General features: G+C 40.3%; 1 protein-coding gene across 1 annotated transcript in view; it reads right to left on the bottom strand.

Moving 5' to 3' along the window:
- Positions 1–2,944: 2,944 nt before the first annotated feature.
- The window catches only part of PIGG (phosphatidylinositol glycan anchor biosynthesis class G (EMM blood group)), a 42,390-nt gene continuing 27,132 nt past the window's right edge, over positions 2,945–18,202 (bottom strand). The window contains exons 10-13 of the mRNA XM_069962472.1: positions 16,113–16,304; positions 14,461–14,770; positions 7,141–7,304; positions 2,945–5,525 (exon numbers count right to left, since the gene is read on the bottom strand). Coding sequence (XP_069818573.1) covers positions 5,300–5,525; positions 7,141–7,304; positions 14,461–14,770; positions 16,113–16,304 — 892 coding nt within the window. The 3' untranslated portion in view covers positions 2,945–5,299. The remainder of the gene's footprint in view (positions 5,526–7,140; positions 7,305–14,460; positions 14,771–16,112; positions 16,305–18,202) is intronic.

Genomic DNA, 18,202 nt, shown 5'->3' with positions numbered 1-18,202 from the left:
GCAGGAACATGGGAACCAGGATGGAGAGTGCAGGAATACAGGTACAGAAGGATCTTGCAATAATATTGCAGAATAGACCTTAGCAGGACCAAAAAAACCTTGATGCTCAGGCAGGGCACATGTGCAGGAAGCCTCCTTATATACCTAAGCCACAGGTGGGGATAATTAAGGTACTGAGCCCTTAAATCCAGAGAGGGTGTGCAGGCGCCCCCCAGATCTATACTTCATGAGGGGAGAGAACACATGCTGCTCCATGGGCTAGACAACTTTGACAGCTGCGTCTGAATACTTAATTAGCGGACACGGCAATCGGACCGTGCCTGCTAATAGCCACGGTCCCGGGCTACAAGCGGCACCCAGGACCATGGCGGTTCAGAGCGGGGCCGCTGAGCGGCCCTGCTCTGAAGTCCCCTAGGCGACTCAGGACGTACGCCCAGGGTAGTCTAGGAGTTTCAATTTTTTTTACTACACTTTAAGTAAAAAAAAAAAAAAAAAAACCCTAATAACCCCCCCTAATAAAATTTTAAAGGGAATCCAATTGGGCTGATATGGTTCCCAGGAGCGTTGTATAAATTTCCCACAGCAGGAGCTTTATACCAGAGAAAATGTTTTATTATCCGGGCGTTTGACAGACACGGAGGGGGAAGTATTTATCTGGGCCTCTCCCCGCCCCTGTCTAGCCATTGAGCTCTGCCTATCAGTGCACTCGGAGGGGATGATTAACAGGCAGAGAGGTCCGTTACTGGTCTCTCTGCCTGTCAATCATCCTGCGGAGCCCGCTGACAGGCAGAGAGCGGTGACTAGACAAGGACGGAAAGCCGCCCAGATGACTACTTCCCTGCCCGTGTCTGTCAGGCCCCGAAGAATAAAACTTTTTTTACGCGCTGGTACGTGACGCGGCTGCTGCAGGAGCTGTATAATGCGCTCCTGGGAACCAAAATCAGCCCAATTGGGCTGATTGGTTCCCTTTCATATACCTCCTTGCCAATGATAAAAATATTAAAAAAAATAAACAAAAACATCTTGGGGGAGATTTATCAATAATGGTATAAAGTGAAACTAATTTAGTTGCCCCTAGCAACCAGATTCCACTTTTCATTCATCAAATGTATATTGTATATTGTAGTGTGCGGAATTGTCCAATCTATTTAAATATAACATTATTGTTCCTGCATGGTGAACAGCAGGAAAAAAAACACCAGGATGGCTGATTTTTTTTAACAATTATATATCAGAAAAAAATAAATAAAAAATAATAAAAAAGTGATCAAAGTTTTTCTTCTACACAAACATGATATTATAGAAAACTAGAGATCATGGCGCAAAAAGACACCTCAACGAGCCCTGTAGGTGGAAAATTAAAAGCGCTATGGCTCTGTCACGGCCGCGGCGGCGTCATGTCTTCCGGGCCGCCGCCGCGACCTCCTCCTGCCCCATGCAGCCGCCGGGGTCCTTGTGCAGGGACCCGGCGCTGCTGCTAGTTCGGCCCCTGGGGGCGCCTCACCTCTCCTCCGCTCCTGTCTCTCACTGTGCCGGCCGGGGCGCGCGCGCCGGCTGTCTCAGAGTTAAAGGGGCAGTGCGCTCCTAATTGGTCCATGTGTCAATCACTCCCCTATAAGTTCCAGCTCTGCCCCCTTCCAGGTGTTGGAGCCTCTACATGCTTCCTATAGCGTTTGGCCCAGCTCCCTGTTGTTCCTGATTCCTATCCGCTACCTGGTCCCTAGTCCTTATTCCTGGTTCCTGCTCCCCTGTTACACCATTGCTCCTGTGTTCAGCCTGTCACCTGCGGTTACGCCTACAGACCTCTGCCTGCACTATCTCCTGCCTACTACTCCTGCCACGCCTCGCCTGCCGTCACTAGCAACCAAGCCAGGGGTAGCGACCTGGGGGTCGCCTGCCGCAGCAAGTCCATCCCGCCTTGCGGCGGGCTTTGGTGAATACCAGCGGCCCCTTAGACTCCGCTCCCTGGTGAGGTTAGTGCCATTGCTGGTGACGGTCCAGTGGATCCACTACTCCAGGCGTTACAGGCTCTTAGGGAGAAACATTGCATTAATTTGACCCGGGCATTAATGGGCTTAGTCTTAAAGGGGTTAAAATATCCCACGTGTGGTGCTAGTGCACTCCTTGCCTCACACAAAGGCCTCAGAAATGAAGGACAATTGTGGATTTTTGGTGTCTTCTTTTTATTAAAGGTACCATTTTGGGTTTGTAAAGGAGGTGCTATAAAATATGCCCCCCCCCCCCCCCACACACACACACACACACCAAAAGACCCCATTTTGAAAGCTATACTCCTTAAAGGGAACCTATCACCCCCCGTGCCAGGGTGACAGGTTCCCAACCCCCCTATACTTACCTGATCACGCCGGGTCCAGCTTCTTGATCCGGTCCGGTGACTGAGATTTCAGCGCCTGAAGCCTGGCGCGCGCACTCCTGAGATGAGTCCAACGCACATAGAGAATGAATGGAGCGTCGGACTCACCATTCATTCTCTATGGGCATCGGACTTATCTCAGGAGCGCGCGCACCGAGCTTCGGGTGCTGAAATCTTAGTCTCCGGACCGGATCAAGAAGCGGGACCCGGCGCGATCAGGTAAGTATAGGGGGCTCTAGCGGGGGGTCGGGAGCCTGTCATCCCCTACATGGAGGGGTGACAGGTCCACTTTAAGAAATTTATTTAGGGGGGTAGTGAGCTTTTGATCCCCACAGATTAAGATGTAAAAGTGAAAAATTTACATTTTTCAAATAATATGTAGTGTACATAAAATGTTCTCACAAAACAAAAAAAAAATTGCTTTGAACTGCAGCTGTGGCTCAATAAATAAAATAAACTTTGTGGCACTACAAAAATACACAAAATTGAAGTGTAACCCTTGTCTAATGCCTTCACTGGCCAACTGCAGCAACAGAACAGCTAAAGTATAGTCATGTACACTCCTTTAAGTAGAGGTAAGGGATAAAATATTTATTAGATTTCTGTTTAATCTTGATCATATCTTAATGCAAAGTAACGTCATCTTATGTACATATAAAAGTACAGTGAGGTAACAAACAAGAAAAATATACAAAAGTTCATGTACAGATTTTTTTTTTTAAGAAAAATATTACACCCCAAAACTATTTACATGCATTTTTATGCCACTAAAGCAAGTCTCAAAAAAGAAATGTATTGTCTTTATCCATCTTTTATTACCATATCATTGTATGGTCCTAACTTTTCTGCTGATTAAGTTTTTAATATATCTTTATTGTTGCTACAAATCAGTATTTCTGCATAAACCCATGGTTTGTGCAAAAATCAGCAATTATATTTGGACGGAAGCTCCATTTGCCTAATAAGTGAGCTGGGGGGGGGGGGGGGGCAGCAAGGTGAAACAGATGTGTTTTTATAATCCTGGACAATCCTTTTCAATACCCCAGTAAAACTTCACACCTTTAGGAGCATGGTACTGCATGGTATCTATGCTTTATATTAGACTGGTGTTCTTGCATTCTGGTCTTGATAAATCTTCCCATCCCCCACCCCCCATTTTCAGGATGGTAAAACACATTCAGATGTGAATATCCCTTAATTAAAAAAATAAGTAAATAAATCTGTTTTTTTTTGGTGAAACATTATATTGGTAATTATGTATATGATTCTGTATGGGTTTCCAACCTATGCCTGTAGCTCGACTGCTATAATATGAACAAATTGGCAATGTTTACTGTGAAATGTAAACTAATAATCTGCAGAAGCTCTTCCAGAATAAATCAATAATTTTTTTAAGTTGTCCTCTGGAGATAAAAAAAAAAATGTACCTGTATCTTGCAATTAATAGACAAAAAAAACCCCCAGAAAGAGTGTGTATGACAGGCTTAGGGCCCTATTACACGGAGCGATAATCAGCCTGGCTGATTATTGCACAGTGTAATAGAGACAATAATCAGCCGATAAAACTATCATCGGCTGATCATTTCTTTAGGCCAAAACCTAAAATCATCAGACACTGACCATCCACGCTCCAGAGCTCCACCTGTGTTGGTCCCGGCCAGTGACTGGCTGAGCGGCCTGTTAGCTCAGACAGGCTACGCTGAGGGTAAATTCACACGGGCGGATCCACCGGGAGTCTCACGCACGAAATGCGCAGCTAATCCGCAATACACGTATTATTCTTATTATTATTATTATTAATACGTGTATTGCGGATCCGCTCGTGTGAATTTACCCTGAAGCTTCCACGTGCTGGATCAGGGAGAAGGCAGGCCACAGGAGGACCCTTCGTGCTTGGATGAGTAATGTAGACTGTTTGGGCTAGGGCTGCAAGGACATCGGTAACTATGTCCATGCATTGCCAAAATGATTATCGGCCGTGTAATAGGCCCAGTAAACGAGCACCAATCTAGAAAATCGGCGTTTGCTTAAAGTATTCATCGGGCCCCCATAGGCCCGTGTGATAGGATCCTAAGAGCTGTAATTAGGAGGCTCTGTGAATCATATTCACATATTTTCCAATAAAGTTTTTTATTACTATTTCAATGAAAAGTATAGATAGGCATACGTTAAAACCCCTAAATCTGAAAAACAGGGGAGCATAGAAAGAGATTAAGGGTACACAGGGCTATAAAATAAAATTGATTCGTTCGGGCGTCCCACTGAATACAGAGATATTCGTGATGTTTTTTTCAAAATTTTACATCTTGCAGCCTATATTTTCATTCTCACCACTAGGTGTAAAGTTAAGTGGAGACTTCCCGTTCTGTCTGTGGTGATAAGCTGGAGGCTGCTAGAAAGTGATCCCTACAGAATTACAATGATAGGTGACACCAGTAGATAGTACCAGTATTGGACAATAGCAGCTCCCTGTGGAATAAGGACCTCTACAGAGTATGCTCAATAATGTTTTACATTCATCTCCTGTCCATCGTCATCCATGGAGTTTGCTGTAAAGCATATGACTAATTGCTGTTAACAGATCAGGCAAGATGGCAGCCCCCATAACAATGTACAAAAAAAAAAAAATTAGGAAAAACAAACAGATTAAAAAAAACAACATGTTTTAACATCTGGCTGTAAACGGGAAAAAAAATCTGCGCTTCTGTTCTTTTTACTAGCAGCAAAGAAGGGGCAGGATTTGGAGCACTAGATGGAGCTGTAAGTGATGTAAAAAAATTTGAAATAATTTAGAACAGAAATTTGGACCAAATTATGTCATGATTTTAAAAGAGGAGATTCACTTTACAGGGAAACAATCAGCTGGTTAGAAGTACAGAGATATGTCTAACCTGCTGATTGTTTCCCTTTATAAGACAACACTACTCATATTTCACTTTTTGCTACCTGGTTCTTATCTACAACGGTAAATGTCACACAAATCCCAGCTGACACAACTAAATGTATCACTTCATAAAGTAGCTTGGGAGAAAACACACTCCAAATGAACAAATGGTAACGGAGACCTGTCACCAGAATAATGTAAACAGTCACTGGTAGTGAACGAATGACGGCATGGCAGTAACATCCATGTGCCACAGCTGTAGAAGTCCTGAAAAAGAACATTTGCACATTAGTTTGTGTACTTCAACAGTCTCTGTAATTTAAAGGGCTTCTGAAGAAATAAAATGGGCTAAATAGGGAGGATATTTCCAGTACCTTTAAAGCCAAAATATTTTAATTGAAAACTATTCTTTTGATAAGTTGACCTCTCAGGGCGTTATTTTTGAAAAAATAAAATGAAAAATAGGGGTGTGTCCATACTAATTCAAGTCTCTTGAATATACTGTACAGGAGTTAATTAGTAACCCCTTGCCAGGTGCAAAAAAAGGACATAGATGCACAGTACAAAGAAATAGTTCTACCACTGCATGAATAGCTAGTTACATTGCACACAGTGTGTTGTATACTGTTTTGGGCACAAAGAAAGGCAATCAGAGTAATAAATGGAATGGGAGGGCTACAGTACCCAGAAAGATTATTACATTTATGGTTATTTAGCTTAGAAAAAAAACATGGCTGAACAGTGACATAATAACTACGCCTAAAAACATCAGGAGACAGTAAAATGATCTCTCCCATTATTTATACCCTGGATTTAGACAACAAGGGTACATCATAGGGTCAACTATAGGGTAAAAGGCTGAGAGAAGACATACCTCCATTCAGTTCAGCCTAACAAACAGCTCTGCTACAGACACTTACTCATGTTAACACAAATAAATCCCTACCCAATCAATGCCTAGATTGAAGCATCTCCTAGTCTTTAGACTGATCACATGACTGTGATCCTGTAAGACCTTCAGTAATTCCATTCTGGGTAAGTACAGAATGGACCTTTAGGACCCTATTACACCAACAGATTTATCTGAGATTTCGGCAGCCAAAGCCAGGAATGGATTTGAAAAGAGGAGAAATCTCAGTCTTTCCTTTATGACCTGTTCTCCATAGTCTGCTCCTGGTTTTGGCTGCAAAAATCTGTTAGATAAATCTGTTGGTGTGATAGGACCCTTTACTTATAGGCACTTCAGATCCAGCACCCTCTTCTGCCCTGATCACACAGATTGGTGCCCTGCACAAAAAGAGTGGAGGGTGTACAGATATTAATGGCTGTCCAGTTCTGTCAATGAAAGTGCACAGTGCTAAAATACAGCAGTACAGTCTAAAAAATATGATCATTTTAAATGTAAATCAGTCACAACTTTTGCCCCAAACCATCTTCCCTGGTAGTGGCAGCCAGAGGTGGCCAGGATTGGTAAACACTGTTTCTGTCCCTGCCACAGAAGTAAATGGGAAATACAGAAACAATGTAACATTGCGAGCTACTCTGTTTCCACAACTCCTAAATTATAGATACAGTGTAACAACACTGTAGCATACATGGAATATAAGCTACCGTACTAACAGTAAGGGTGATCTTACATAACATGTACTTTATATGTTATTTCTCCATAGTTCGTTGTACATATTTAGTTGTCATGGATTCTCAGCAACTCTCAGTAACCGGGTTACTGTGAGATGGCAAGAATATTTGCATTTGTGAGTAAAAATAAAGAAAATGCAAGGTTACCATGAGTGGTTTCCTGTATGCAGTAACCATGCTGTATAAGACCATTATAAAATACAAGTTATTTCTACGAGTAGATTTTTATAAACAGAATAATTACTTATTGGTTTCTCCGCTCAGGTAACACAACAGGTGCATAGACCAAAGTAGAGGCCCACTGTAGGTCACAAATGCAGTAAGCAAAATAGCTGGTATCTCAACATAGTTCTCGAGCCCAACAAATCCAGCTGAAATATCCACTGTACTTATGGTGTTGGAGTTTCCCTGGAAAAACAAAACAATGCTGTTATTAGGGTCACAAAACCAACAGAAAACAGTACCTCATCCATGCGTACAGTTGAGCAATTTAACTCCTTCCTGCCCATTTCACCAATCCTGTTTATATATCACTAACATGGGCTGAATAATATAGGCTACAATCATACTTTGCAGTTTTTGTAGCAGCTTCTAATGCAATGTTTTAAGAGAAAACGAGAAGTAGACCCAAAATAGAATAAAATAAAAAGTATAAAAGAAAAAACACTAATACTTGTCTGTATTGTGTCCAAGTCTATGAATGGCTGGTAAAATTGTTCCAATTGTTCCACAAAAACAGCATGTTTGATGCCAGCACTAGGGTAGATTTACACACAGCAGATTTGTTAAAGTGACTCTGTGCCCACAATCTGACCCCCCAAAACCACTTGTACCTTCGGATAGCTGCTTTTAATCCAAGAACTGTCCTGGGGTCCGTTTGGCAGGTGATGCGGTTATTGTCCTAAAAAACTAATGTTTAAACTTGCAGCCCCATGCCCAATGGCCAGGGCTTATAATATCTGTGCCCTAACTTTGCACCACCCCGCCGTCCTCCTCCCCACCCTCTTCATCATTGGGAATGCCACTGGAACATTTTCTCCTGCCTGAACATTGCACAGGTGCCTTAACGATCCAGCCCATGTTCAGTATTCACACAGCTGATGAATAGGAGTCAATCTGCCTGGAGCATTCTTAATGATGAGGAGGAGGGACAGAGGTTGTGCCAGCCTAATGCATAGACATTCTAAGCCCTAGCCATTGGGCTAAAATTTTAAAAGTTGTTTTTTAGGACAATAACTGCATCACCTGCCGAATGGACCCCAGGACAGATCTTGGATTAAAAGCAGCTATCTGAAGGTACAAGCAGTTTGGGGGAGGTCAGATTGTGGATACTGAGTCACTTCAAAGACATTTCTGCATGCGAGCATTACATTTGTCTGCAGAAACAATATAGCATATATAGGCCGCAATATAGCATACAGAATGAATTTTTCATTTGGAGAAACTTCTGAAACAAACCTGTTGCATTTGAACTGACCCATAGATTACTGCTATCAGTGATCTGCTCATAGTGATAGCAGGAAACATGTTAACCTGTGTCACATTGTTAACCCTTTACCCTTTAACCCTGACCACTGCTATGGCTTTCTATGGTCAGTACTGGGCCTTATTATGATCCGGTCAGCGTTTTACGACAGGAACAGGATAAGTAAGTGTTGCACTCCTGAACCACAGTATGATAGCTGATATTCTACTGTACCGCTCCATAACGCCATTATGTGCATTTAAAAAGCCTTTTCCCAGCCCCCCCCCTCTCTCTCATCCACTGCTCATTATGAGGAAATCTCGACTGTTTTTCATCAGTTGGATCCTGTCTGTGCTATGGAGAGGGGAGGGGGGAGGAGGGGGATTAGTTGGCAGCAGAGAGCAGAGAACAAAGGATTACACCACAGGGAGCCGCTGAAAGCCTCTATTCAGAGGTCAGAGCTGATGTAGCTGTAAATTAACTCTTTGTTGTCCTGTTTTGGGGCCTCATCTCTCCCCTCTCCATAGAGAACAATGAAGACAGGGTGGGGAGAGCTTCAAACTGCTTTTTCATGATAAAAATGCATTTTTCGGCTAATAAACCCAATTACAAAGTTTCTTAAAATCGCCTGTACTATTGATTTCTGCTAAAAGTTTTTAATAACAGTGACACTTTAACATGAGGCATGGCTGTGTCAGCATAATGATGACATATACAATACACTGCACTACAGTGGTAGTATATTGTATACTGGTTAATGTACAGTAATTTACAGTAGTGTAAAAAACTTAACCCCCCCATCCACCCCCAAATAAAATAAAATAGTAAATAAAAGCAACAGCACCAGAATTGCTGTATTTTGTCAATCCGCCTCAGAAATACATCATAAAACGTCATATATATGTAAATCTTGGTATCAATAAAAACTATACATGTTTGAGCAAAAAATTAGCCAAAACCAGCTTTGTCACGAGAAAGAAAAACGCTATGGGTCTTGCAATGTGACAACAGAATCCACGTCTGTGCTCATGGTGAAACCTTCTTTCTTCTAGACGTAGAGGACACCCCCTTGTCATGGTTACAGACCTAGGTGTAAAAAGATCACTACAAATATCTCTGTACTGTCCATTCATATATTTGTACATTGTGATCTAATCGCCCCTAGGACGTCTTTTTTCTAGTGTAAATAACCCCAATCTTGCTAACCTGTCTTGGTACTGTAACCCATCCATTCCCTTAATGACGTTGGTCGCCCTCCTCTGCACCCGCTCCGGTTCAGCTGTGTCCTTCTTATATACCGGTGCCCAAAACTGTACACAGTATTTCATATGTGGTCTGACCAGTCATTTATAAAGAGGAAAAACTATGTTCTCATCTTTAGCATCTATGCCTCTTTTGATGCATTCTATTATTTTGTTAGCCTTTGTAACTGCTGCCTGGCACTGATCACTAAAGTTGAGTTTACTGTCCACCAATACCCCCAGGTGCCAAGTGCCTGTCTGATGCAATTTTACCCAGTGTTTTATCTTTAACACATAATTGTACTTGTTATTTCTATGGCCCTAATGCATAACCTTACATTTATCCACATTAAACTTCATTTGCCATTTCTCCGCCCAAGCCTCCAGCTTCTCCAAATCCCTCTGTAATATGATATTATCCTCCTCTGTGGTGATTACTTTACCCAGTTCAGCATCATCTGCAAAAATGGACACTACTCTGTAGCCTCTCTACAAGGCCATTAATAAATAATAAATATTTAAAAGAAATGGACCCAATACTGACCCCTGCGGCACCCCACTAGTAACTATTACCCAATCAGAGCATGTTTCAACAATGAGCACCCTAAGTTTTCTATCACTCAACCAGTTACCGATTTACATATCTTCTCCTAGTCCCAGCATCCTCATTTTATAGACCAACCTTTCATGCGGCACAATATCAAATCCCTTTGAAAAGTCCAGATACACAACGTCTGCAGCCTCCCCCAGGTCCGATCTATAACTGACCTCCTCATAGAAGCTGAACAGGTTAGTCTGACAGGACCGATCCCTCATAAACCCATGCTGGTGCTGTGTTATAAGATTAATGTTTATTAAGATACTCCAATAATCTCTTACAAATCCCTCAAATACTTTACCCACTAGATACCTTCTGGGCCTGGTCATTTGTGGATTTTAATGTTTTTAAGGTCCCGTCTTACATCTTGTTGTGTTAGGCAGGTGAGATTTATGGGAGGATTTACATTATACCTAGCCATGTCAATTGTTATAGGATTCTCCTCTGTGAATACAGTAGAGAAGAATGTATTTAGTATATTGGCCTTTTCCTCATTCCCCTCCACCATTACACCCAGATTATTTTTGAGGGGACCAACATTTTCAGTTTTAAGTTTAATTTTTGGATTCTTTTTACTTTCTGTGCCAATTCGTCTTTCTGTTGCAATTTTTGCTTCTTTTGTTTGTTTGGATTTTTTTTTTTTTTACACAATTTATTCATCTGCCAATAATTGTTCAATGATTCCCCACTACCTTCTTGTTTTAGTAGTCTGAACGCTTGTTTTTTAAAAATCATTTATTGCATCCCTAACAGCTGTAGTTAACCACATTGGTTTTCTCCTATTTCTACTACGTTTATTCTCATAGGGTATGTGTTGTTCACAAGATGTATCCAGGATGCTCCCTTTTCTCTTGTGGATTTTTATTTCTGAACGCATTGTTCCAATCTATGTCCCAAGGTCCTCTGTGTGTTTGGAAATTAGCCTTCCTGTAATTTAATGCTTTTTTCTAGGCCCAAAACTAAGCATTTTATTGAAGGATAAACAAAAACTTATTGGGGGAGATTATTCAAAGGGTGTAAAATTTAGACTAGTGCAAACTGCCCCCAGCGACCAATCAGCTTCCAGCTCTGGTGAAAGGAAAAAGAGGAGCTGTGATTGGTTTTTGTGAGCAGTTTGCACCAGTCTAAATTCTAAATCTCCCCCATTATGTTGTGGTCACTATTACCTAGGTGACCCCCTACCTCTACTTTTCATATTCTGTCTGGCCTATTGGTTAAAATCAGGTCCAGAACTGCCTCCCCTTTTGTTGGTTCCTGTACTAGTTGGGAAAGGCAATTATCTGCAGGTTTCTGCTTTCCAGTTTATATTTGTGTAGTTTAAGGCCCCCATAATTATGACTTCACTGTGCTTCAATGCCGCATCTATTTGTCTTTTAACCCTTAGAGGACCGGGCCAATTTTAATTTTTGCATTTTAGTTTTTTCCTCCTTGTGCTTAAAAGGCCATAGCAGTTGCATTATTTCACCTAGAGACCCACATAAGCCCTTATTTTTTGTGCCACTAATTGTACTTTGCAATGACAGGCTGAATTTTTTCATAAAGTACACTGCAAAACCAGAAAAAAATTCAATGTGTGGTGAAAAAAAACGCATTTCTTTTATTTGTTTTTTTTTTTTTTTTTTACGCTGCTCGCCCTGGGGTTAAACTGACTTGTTATATATGTTCCTCAAGTACTTACGATTACAACGATATATAACAAGTATAACTTATATATTATGTGTGATTGTAAAAAATTCAAACCATTGTTAACAAATATATGTTCCTTAAAATTTCTCTATTCCCATGCTTATAACACTTTTATCGTTTGGTCTATGGGGCTGTGTGAGATGTCATTGTTTGCGCCATGATCTTTACTTTCTATCGGTACCTTGATTGCGCATATGCGACTTTTTGATTGCTTTTTATTACAATTTTTCTGGATTTGATGCAACCCAAAAATACGCAATTTTGCACTTTGGGATTTTTTTCGCTTACACGGTTTACAGTGCGAGATCAGGAATATGATAAATTAATAATTCGGGCGATTACACACGCGGCGATAGCAAACATGTTTATTTTTTTTTTATTTAGAACATGGGAAAAGGAGGGGTGATTCAAACTTTTATTAGGGGAGTTTTTTTTTATTATTAATAATGACACTTATTTTTACTTTTACACTTATACTAGAAGCCCCCCTGGGGTACTTCTAGTATAAGTACACTGATCTCTCATTGAGATCTATGCTGTATAGTTATACAGCATAGATCAATGAGATAGGCACTGGATTGCTTCCGGCTGCTGCAGCCGGAAGCAATCAACTGCTGTGCCGGGATCAGCGCCATTATGGCGTAGACTCCGGCCCAAGACGGATGTGTGGATCGTTCCTCCGGGACGACGTCCTGGAGGGCGATCCACCCCACTAGACACCAGGGATGGGCTGCAGTAAGTAATCGTATGCAGCTGTCAACTTTGACAGCCCGATTGCCGTGCCCGCTAATAGCCACGGTCCCAGGCTACGAGCGGCACCCAGGACCGCGGCACCACTCTAAACATCCCTAAGCGGCCCAGGACTTACAGGTACGCCCAGGGGTTAAAGGAGATTTTCTGCTTCCACTATACTTGAAGATTAATAACTCACTCCTATAAGAATATTCTTCTTCGTCCTTCCCTTTATTTCCACCCAAAGAGACCCCTGTAATCGTAGTGACCCAAAGAATACATGGTTATTTTTACCGCACTCCGAATGGCAGTTTAAAATTAAAATGATAATTTGTCATGATATTTTGAGATCTTTCAGAGAAAAAACACAGACACAAAATAGTGAATCATACTAACAAAGAACAATGTCACGAAAAAAAACAAAAAAACTTAGAACTGCTAGCATACGTTAACAAGTGTCACTGTCGTTCTAACTTTTAAAATCTAAATCAACAGTAGATGTGATATAAATCAAGTTTGCAATATACAGTCATTTTTTGTTGTTGTTATGATGTAAAACAAAGCTGAACTTACAAGAAATCCAGGTCCAGTCTCCTGCAGGCAGATTTCCTGACTTGTGCTGGTTGAAAAAAAAAAAAAAAAAAAAAAAAAAAAAAAAAGACTAAACACAGGAATTCTGGCCAGTACAGAGAGTCCTGGCTCAATGTGTCCATCAATCACATGACTGCCTTCTCTCTGAGCACTCCGATGGCCTGGGATATACAGGACTTCCTGCTTTCTGACTGTTTCCATTTCTTTGAGAGAAAAAAAAAAAGTCAGAAAACAGGAAGTGCCGTGTTTTCCATGATAACAAAAAAATAAATAATGAATGTAAATTGCAAACTTGCTTTATATCTACTGTTGATTTAGATTTTGAAAGGTATAACGACGGTGACACTTAAAAGCATCACGGAGCTATAACCACCTAAAGTGAGATAAGTTAGATTTTGGAATATTTCGATCTTGGTCAATAAGATCCAAAGTAGCTGCAGCATAAAGGGGTTTAAAGATATAAAAATAAAATAATAATAATAATAATAATAATAATAATAATAATAATAATAATAATAATAATACCCAATCTTGTGTGTGCTCTGGTGCCTCGATTAAAATATTCTGTTCTTAGTTGATTATCATCTGTATTACCGGTATAAAGCTACTGAAGCTACACAAACTAAAGTAAGGTCTTTATTCACTGCCCCATATCAGAATAGTGTTAAACCAGTATAGAAGTATCTTTTATCACTGTACACAGGAACATTTGAAGATTAGGGTATATTTGTTCCAGTATCTGATCATTATAAATAAAGAAGATCCACAAAATAACGGAATATATAAATCGTGTAACAGCTCCTGTGTCACACACCTGGTAATTTATGTGCATTTTTGCCATTGAAACCTTTGAACACAGTGCTCACATTATTGTGTGCAGTGTGGCAAAATTATTTTTATGGTGACAGCTATATAAAAACTTGCTGTCTTTAAAAAACATGTGTAAAGTAGTTGTGATTTTTTTTAAGATACATATATCTACATAACCACAGTGGGAATTAAAAATAATAAAAAATTCTATAGGGAAAGCTTCCAGACACATCACACATCTGTACAAAGTACCTGCTGTGCTTGTGTATATAAATTAAGGACAATGCAATGCAGGGAGCATGCTCCGACAGTTTTACTGTTCCTGCCCCTACTTTTGATATATATTATGCTTACACTTTTTATAGTTTTTTCTTTCTTTCTGAAAACTGCATTTCATCGTTTGGGAAAAAAAAAAGCTATATTTTTGCTTGGATCACCTACCTGGAAAAAGAAAAACGCTTGTCCAAACCAATAATGCATTATAGTGATTTGAGCTGCATCATACTTCAGATTTTTCCAGATGAACTTTGTTAGAATAATTTGGATGAGGAGGCAAAATACTAAAACCACAAGGTTGTGAGGTCGAAATAAAAGTGCTGCAAGAAGGACCAACCCACTATATACTTCCCATAATCCCATAGACTTTGCTTTAGAATCTGTGCATATAAAATGGGATTTCATCAAGTCTTTTATTCCAGTTATAAGAATCCCAAGTACAAATATGTAGACAAATCGAGCTTCAGTAATTCCCCTGTCAAAGACAAATAACAAAAACATGGCTCATTAATTAAAAAACACTGATGTTTCTTGGTAGTATATTACACTGTGCATCTTTAGTAGGACTGGCCCATTGTCAGATTTTTACAGTACTGTGATGTATTATTCTGCTAGGTAGTGCCAAAATGACTCAAGGAGCTAACTGGCAAAGCACACTCCTCCTCCTCTAGCTAACAGGATTCATTTTAAAGGGGTTATCCAGAAGAAACATGGCCACCTTCTTCCAGAGACAGCACCACTCTTATCTCCAATTTGGGTGGGGTTTTGCAACTCAGTTCCATGAAAGTGAATTGAATGCAGCTTAATTGCAAACCACACCTGAACTGGAGACAAGAGTGGTGCTGTCTATTGAAGAAAGTGGCCATGTTTCTCTAAAGCTGGATAACCCCTTAAACACGTGTTCCCCCTTATAAGCTCCTCTATCAGTGCAGATAAGTTTGATAAATTCTGGGCATTGTGGGTTGCACTGTTAGGGCAGTATTACACGGCCTGACATTACACTGTAAGCGAGCGCTGATCGACGCTCTCTTACCAAGCCCATACAGCAATTCGATTATCGTGCAGCAAGGGCTGTATATATCATTGGATATGTCTGTACGGCTCTTGCTTTGGTGTAAAAATAATAAATAAAGAAACGTACTTAACTGTCCAGGATCCCCCGATGTCCTTTATCACATGGAGCAATAATCTGCAGATTCGTCCTGATTTGGCAGATTATTTCTCTGTGTAATAGGGCTTTAATGGTGCATTCACACCTACAGGATCTGCAGCTGATTTTCTGCAGCAGATTTCATTTAAATAACTGAACACAGCATCAAATCTGCTGCAGATCTGCTGCAGATCCTGTAGGTGAGAACGCACCCTAACAGAGTAAATGTTCATGCCTGATCCATGTATCCATGTTAATTTACATTATACCCCACATGCTGGTTGCTATACTGTACAGTAACTTATAATATTACATATTCAGCTGTTTTCAAATATTTGTTTCATTTGTTTAACAGGTTATTCAGAATTAAAAAAAAAAAAAAAATCATTTTTGGGGTGTGGAATCAATTGTCTACATTTCAGTGATTTCTTATGGTGAAATTTGCTTTGATATAAAGAGTGATTTAGATTACAAGCGTGGACCCGGAATGAATTACGCTCATAATACAAAGCACCACTGTAATCTTTTTATTTTCTTAACAATGGGGCTGTTTGAGGGCTCTTTATCTGTGCCATGACCTTTAGGTTTTAAATGATTCCTCTTTTTATGTGACTTTTTGATCCTTTCTGTAAATTTAAAAGGCAAAAAATATTCACCATTTACTTACTTCATGATTTCTTTAGTAGTTTGCTGCCAAGGATACAAAACATGACCTATGGAGGCTCTGTAACAATAAACCCCGAGCAGTCCAAACATCAATGCTACTTTAGAAACGAATGAGCATTTCCCTTGAATTAAAATAAAGATCATCACCAGGCAGATTCCTACCAGAAATGACAGTTCAGCTTTGTGTTCAGAGCTGTAAGTATAAAAAGAAACATGGAATCAGAAGAGATACTGACATATTAAAAAACATTTATGATCAGTAGAAGAGCCCAATAAATTACTCTGACAGCAATGTTGAGTCAGTCCTTTAAAAAATATAGTGTCATAAAAACACAGTATAATGTCCACACACTGGTCAATGTATGCTTAAATTCATAACTCTGCAAAATGCCTGCAAAGATCATAACTATTTTCATATGGAAACTTTTCTTAGCAATTTCACATGCTATTTGGCACAGTAAGAGAGCGCTGATCTGCTAAACGGCTCGATAGTGCAGCATTGGCATTGTTAGCAATGTCTGTGCAGCCCTTGCTTACATAGAAAGTAATTAAGTATATACTTACCTCTCCACACTCCCTGTGTCCTGCTACTTGTTACCTGCTGACGGAAGCTGGCGTTAAAGCTTCTGAACCACCCTGTGCAGTGACAGGCCCCTCAGCCAATCGTCTCAGCCTGGACAGTGCCACAGCCAGTGATTGGCCCAGTGGCTTGTCACTTCAGAGAGTTTCAGAGGCGGCTGCAGCGAGTGGGCAATGAGGGAAAAGAGCAGCAGGACACCAGGGAAACCTGGAGAGCAGTAAGTATAAATGTTTATTAATTTCTCTATACTCTCATCAGCCATGCATCACATACAAATAGCGGTGTGTGGTTGACTGTTAAACTTGCTAAAAGACAAAGATCAGCCGATCAGCTCCTCAGCTGATCGCTTACATGGAGTGATATTTGCCCAAATTGGCCTAAGTCAGCAGATTATCTCTATGTGTGATAGGGCCCTAAAACTAGCACCTGTAAAGATTTTTGCCACTTGATCTCCATAATGGGTGCCACACCTAGACTAGAATCTAGGCTCTGTTCAGGGTTCTTTTGCAGATTGTGTTTAAACAGAATTTTACACCCTTTGATAAATCTCCCCCTAAACGTATAAATACATACATACATACATACATACATGTATCCAGCTATCTGATAAGATAATTATAGGTTTCCTTACCAATTTGTAAATAAAAGTTTTTGTAAATAAAAGGTTTACAAAAGTACCCAGGAGTAAACAATGGCAGAACATATATATATATATATATATATATATATATATTATATATTGTTAGCAGCGTCCCACGCTTAGTGTATGGAGTAATCCCTGGGGCATCGGGCAATCCAGAGTTGTAGAGGTGCACAGCCAGGAGTAAGCAGAGGCCTTTACCATTATTTTTTCTGCCATTGCTTGCTTGTGTTATTTTGTCAAAGAGGCCATAAAACCCCTTTAAAAGCTACATTCTATGCAGCCTTTCACAAGACAACTTTTTTAATAATTATCCGATGTCTTGGTTTAGTGTTCCTCCTTACAGTATTTTGCACAAATTTCATCTCTAAGATCAGTATTATCAGTTAAGTAACCACAATTAGCTTATAAATCCAAATCAAAGACAAATATAGGAGTCTAGCAACTCAATAACTGGCTAGGGTTTCAACCTTGCACTGCGTTGGCCACTACAGACATCATCTTTATAGGGAAAGATCCCAGTCACTATGTAACTGTGGTAATTGCAAGATTCTGTTTAAGGGTAGCTTCACATGTACTGTATCGCAGCGGATCCTCAGCAGATTTGATCTAAACACAACTCAGCGGATCTGCAGCAGATTTGATGGCGTGTTCAGTTATTTAGATCAAATCTGCTGCGGATCCGCAGCATAAAATGCGCTGCAATTCGGTGTGTGAAGCTACCCTAAATGTTAAATTACTTGTCAGAAGCTCCTGTTTGACTACACTGGTGCTCCTATAATAGGTCTGGATTCTGTTACATGTACAAGTTACATTAGGCTAGTTTCCAGAATCATAAGATTGACTGCGTGGACCAATTGATGGAGCACTT

This window comes from Dendropsophus ebraccatus, chromosome 3 (assembly GCF_027789765.1).
Source record: "Dendropsophus ebraccatus isolate aDenEbr1 chromosome 3, aDenEbr1.pat, whole genome shotgun sequence".
Lineage (NCBI taxonomy): Eukaryota > Metazoa > Chordata > Amphibia > Anura > Hylidae > Dendropsophus > Dendropsophus ebraccatus.
Note: the sequence above shows the minus strand (reverse complement) of the source record. Positions and strands in the feature narration are given on the sequence as shown.